Source organism: Cannabis sativa, chromosome 6 (assembly GCF_029168945.1).
Source record: "Cannabis sativa cultivar Pink pepper isolate KNU-18-1 chromosome 6, ASM2916894v1, whole genome shotgun sequence".
In the NCBI taxonomy this organism is placed as follows: Eukaryota; Viridiplantae; Streptophyta; class Magnoliopsida; order Rosales; family Cannabaceae; genus Cannabis; species Cannabis sativa.
In genome coordinates this window covers 33,246,680-33,251,336 of record NC_083606.1, presented here as the reverse complement: position 1 = coordinate 33,251,336, position 4,657 = coordinate 33,246,680, and the positions used below count along the sequence as shown (strand labels likewise).

At 34.1% G+C, this 4,657-nt stretch overlaps 1 protein-coding gene across 16 annotated transcripts; it reads right to left on the bottom strand.

Moving 5' to 3' along the window:
* Positions 1-507: 507 nt before the first annotated feature.
* Positions 508-4,345, bottom strand: LOC115725088 (zinc finger CCCH domain-containing protein 18). Of its 16 annotated transcripts, none has more exons than XM_030654508.2 (8): positions 3,648-4,345; positions 2,558-3,476; positions 2,301-2,471; positions 2,011-2,190; positions 1,707-1,783; positions 1,400-1,552; positions 1,154-1,298; positions 508-1,064 (listed from the first exon to the last, which is right to left on the bottom strand). In XM_030654508.2, the coding sequence occupies exons 2-8, from the start codon at positions 3,463-3,465 to the stop codon at positions 995-997; spliced, it is 1,704 nt and encodes a 567-aa protein (XP_030510368.1). In that variant the 5' UTR covers positions 3,466-3,476; positions 3,648-4,345; the 3' UTR covers positions 508-994. The 16 variants fall into 16 exon arrangements, with proteins under 16 accessions (XP_030510368.1, XP_060973202.1, XP_060973201.1 ...); XM_061117219.1 differs by having other exon boundaries at positions 1,154-1,295; XM_061117218.1 differs by having other exon boundaries at positions 2,301-2,468; positions 4,174-4,325.
* Between the last annotated feature and the right edge of the window lie 312 nt (positions 4,346-4,657).

The window sequence follows — 4,657 nt, the reverse complement described above, 5'->3', positions numbered from 1 at the left end:
AGAACTACTACTTTTATTGTTAATTAATTTTGAGATAAAAACTCATACATCTTAACTTACACCTTACCAAATTCTAAAAGACCTACTATGGATTGCTTACTATAATTTTGCTCTCTTAAGAGTGTTTACAACTATTGTTTTTCTTTTTGAAATCGTGTACAACTATTTAAGGAGTATTAAATGTCAATAATGCATTCATATCTGGATGTCACATAATGAAGATTGGAAATATTGGTTTTGCGCACAAAAAATATTATATAATTTTTTTTGGTGGGGCAGAGAATGTTGAAGTGTCTTGTAATTGCAAATGTTGTGCCCGCATAATGTGGATATATATTATATAGACAGAAGTTACTCTTGTGGACCTAATGGGCCTTGGGTCAATTATACACGCTGGACAATAATAAGACCAACTCAGATACAACAGGCAAAAAGAAAATAAAGTAGGAAGAAGGGGATGATAAAATACAAGATAATGAAAAGCAACTCCATGTACCAAACCCAAAGTTGAAATAATAAAATATATTAAATCTTCTAAAATGTATATAAAGTTGATGCCACTACTGCTCCAGTTATTTTCACCTATTGCTCAGTGTTACAGAGAGTATAAACAAAACATATTTAACCTCCAAGACACTCTATATACTCACTAAAAAGACTGAATACATAATTTATCAGTCTCTGTTCTAAAGATTCAGAAATTCTTGCCTTTCTTTCTGTGGTTAAGATTAGAAACTGTAAAACCATTCTTAAATATCTATATATACCAAGTATCATATTTCTTTACTAGATCCATCGCTCCAACTAAGGGGGGAAGGAAATTTTTCCAGTGTTTGTTCTTCTTTAAGCAGTATGTACGTGCAGAAAACTGACTGTTCGACGAATAAAGATTGAAAAGAAAAAAGGAAGAAGGGAAAGATAGTTTATATGTTTCGACCGAAGATGTTGCCTTTTGAATCAGATTTCTAACTCTATAATCTGTGTGTTGCCAGACCTATGTAACTGTAGAGATGCCATTAGCTCTGGAAGATGCAAATGGACTATCCGGGAGATTTAGTGCTTGACTGCACAAATTGAGAGAAAATTAAAGAATAATTAGGAGTAATAATAAGAATGATTGGCCAAAACCCAAGGTCCAAAATGAAGTCAATACCCTTCTTGGTCAGTATTGGTGTCTGTATGCTTGAACTTATCATCACTTGTAGATCCACAGTTAATAACATCAAACATATAACTGAATTGTTCCGAGGATGGGAAATTGAGCTGACCTTCTGCTGCTGCTGCTGCTGCTGCATCTGCTGAAGAAGAGATAAACTTTTTTAAATCCAAATAATGATGGAGGGAGACAGATGAAGCTTTTAAACAAGGTATTAGTGAAAAAGAAAAAGAAAAAAAAAACCTTCGGAGACTTTAAGATCATCCATAGTGTAACCAAAATATGATTGATCATTCACTGGCTTCTCCCTTAGCCTCACTGTTTCGAGCTCAACGGCTCGTTCTTGTTCCATTAACTGTTTTCTAATCATTCTAGAGTTTTCAATGCCTCTAGCAACTGAAAGAGCACAATGAAATTGATATATTTACAAAATGAAAATAAAAGAAAGAAGAATCTATTGTGCCAAAAAAACATAATATGCAATTGGCTTGCAACAGAATTAAGAGACTTTACAGACTTCAATTACAGATATTTTAAAAGTTCTACTCACTCGATTGAAACTCATATTCCAAGTCCGGGTACTGTGAAGAATAATAAGCTGGAGCTTCATTCCTATCTGAGTATTTTCTGATGAAATAAAAAATAACAAGTGGTTGAGAAACAAAGACATTGTTTCATTCTAGAAGAGCTTTACAAATCCCTCTGAAAAAAAGGAGCTTTACAGATAACAAAAAGAAAAATATAGTAATCTTCTGCAACAAGCAATGGACCAGAAAATATTGTATGTCATTGGCAATGAAAAACCACAAAGCACATTTTGGTATAGTAGAGAAAACAATGATTAGAAACGGCACCTTTCAACAAGCTTTGATTTTTCCCTGTAAGGCTTAACGAGAACCCGAGCCCCACAGACAAAATGAGGATTTCCTTTAGCCAAAATCACTCTCACTGTATCTGCACTAGCAAAAGTTACAAATCCAAACATCCTTCTCTGTTGGCAGGGAATCCGTACATCTTCAACAGGCCCAAAGGAACTAAAGAAGGAAATAAAAACAGTTAGTTAGCATAATAAAAGAGCAGTGGCAAGTTCCATGCAGTGAAATTACAAGCCTCTACCAAATCAATTAACTCAAAGTAAGCTTACTTGAAGTAGATTGAGACATCTTCTTCAGTGAAAGTGCTCTCAGCTGGAAATGTTAGATATATCTGCCTTGACCCGCTAACAATTGGACCTGGATCAATCTTTTCATTCCGGTGATCCATGTACATAGCAGAGTCTTCAGCCAAAATTAAGGCATGTTGTCCATGAGGCCTGCTAATCATGGACAAGAGTGAAATATTTTAGCACTCATATAATAGTCAGCTATAAAAAGTACTAAAGCCGAAGACAAAGATTTTTACCTGTCAATAAGCCGAATACTATTCTTCAATCGAGCCAGAAGCTTTGTTAAACTATACCCAGCTTTTCCATGCCTCTGGCTCTCTGTGAGGTAGCCATCAGCCTGTAGATATTTCCCATATTTCTCATAGTACATCGCTGGTAGAGAGGCAATCGAAACAGGAATCCCTCTTCTTGACTTAAGAAGCTCTATTATTTCCAACTCCAACTTCTCAAGTGAGCCAGGAGAGAAAAGATGGTCGTCATTAGCAGAATCATAGGCCTGAGAAAAGCTTTCAGGAATCACTTGCCCATGAGAATATCTACAGCTACTTCCATGTTTACAAAATCCCTTGATATAATAATGACAAGTCTTAACTGGAATCTCAGAAAGACCTGAAAGTCTTCTACTTGTTCTATCATTCAAGCCTCCAATTCCAGCATCTGGGTAGTAATTGTCCATACCTAATCCTGATAATCCAGAGTTTATTTGCTCCATCTGATCCTCTAAACTCAAACACTGGTAAAGTTTTTCATGTTCCAAGGGTGAGTCACCGAATCCCATTTGTAAAATCTCAGAGTTCTGATTCTTAAAAAGCTGGGGATCCCAATAAGGAGATGGTATTTGAAAATTTGAAGACAATTTAGGCCTTGAAATAGCAGTAGAAGAGAATGGAGAGAAACCTGAAGTTGGGTTTATGGAAGGTGACATAGGATTTGAGACTGACTTAGAAGCTAATAGTTGGAGTTCAGTTTTAGCCTTTGATATGATTTGATGAACAAAATGTTCTGGAGCAGAAGCCAACCATAGAAACTGCTGGTCATCATAGTCGTTTAAAAGAAGGTATCCTATAATCTTTGTAACATTTTCTGGTTCCAGTTCCTGAATTCTATTGTATAGTATCTTTGTAGACTCTGGAAAATCCATCATTTATACAAGGACTGCAAACAATGAAAAAAGAAGAAATGAGAGAATTTAGTGACTCAATTTTGAAAGACAACAGTTGCAGACTCAAAACAAATAAAGCCAACAGGTTCTCTTTCTCTTCTGCCCCAAAACAGAAAAACATCATGAAAATAAATTAAATAAATAATAATAAAAACAACACTAACAAACAATCTAGCCATAATAACAAATCTGTGATGAATAAGTTCCTATTGCAGATTCACAGCCTACAAATCTGACATAAAAATATTTGAAACTCAACAAGTAATAACAGAACATAAGGTTGAAATACAGAAGGAATGGAAATAAAATACTAAACCACTCTCAACATAGAAATAGAAATAAATTAACCTCAAAGTCTTCATTAGGCCAGAAACTACATCTAAGAAACATAGGAGATTTGGCAAACAACTGTAGAAAGTAAATAGGTTTTTGGACAAGTTTTAGTAGGTTTGACCTAGAGCAATAACCAAAAAGAAAAAAAAAACATACCCAGTACCAAAACAATCAGTCACAGTTTGAGTGAAGAAACTGTCAGAGTAGAGAGATTAATTCTGACTCCTGAGTTTCAAACACCATAACTAATTTTTAATTATACACATTTTCTGTGTACAACTTTCTCTATCCAATAGATATCTCTAAACTAGACTGACAATGCCAAACATATCTCGAAAAAAATAGTGAATAATATACCTTAGTACTCACTGCTCTCTCATGAAGTTTTTTCTTTATCATTATTTATATATAAATTTAAATTTAACCTGATAATTATGCCAATAATATTTAATTCGTTTCCCAATTATAGCTCAATGTTGTAACTGAATTTACGTGAAAGCCCCTATTCAAAATTTTAAAAAGGAAAAGAATCCCACGAAAATAGACTGACCTATTTTACATATATATCTTTCGGGAAACCTATATAAATTTAATAATGTTACTAATAATAACATATGCTTAAATTTTTTTTTGCTTAACTTAAAACAAATATTCGGAAATACCAATGTGACAAAATTTTGAACTCCAACTACAGATGTCGGCAAAATAAACTCCTTGAGTGGCCTATCTCAATTCTAGACCGTGGATCATTCTTGAGATTCACATTAAAAAAAAATTGAGTTCCAAGATGTGGTCAAATTGCATTTGCAGGGATTACAGTTACATAGCCGCATAGCCAAAA

Coding starts and splice junctions, on each gene's coding strand:
- LOC115725088 (XM_030654508.2), bottom strand. CDS start 3,465: ATGATGGATTTTCCAGAGTCTACAAAGATACTATACAATAGAATTCAG. Junction 1,553..1,706: donor GGAATATGAGTTTCAATCGA/GTGAGTAGAACT, acceptor GTGCTCTTTCAG/TTGCTAGAGGCATTGAAAAC. Junction 1,065..1,153: donor ACCAATACTGACCAAGAAGG/GTATTGACTTCA, acceptor CAATTTGTGCAG/TCAAGCACTAAATCTCCCGG.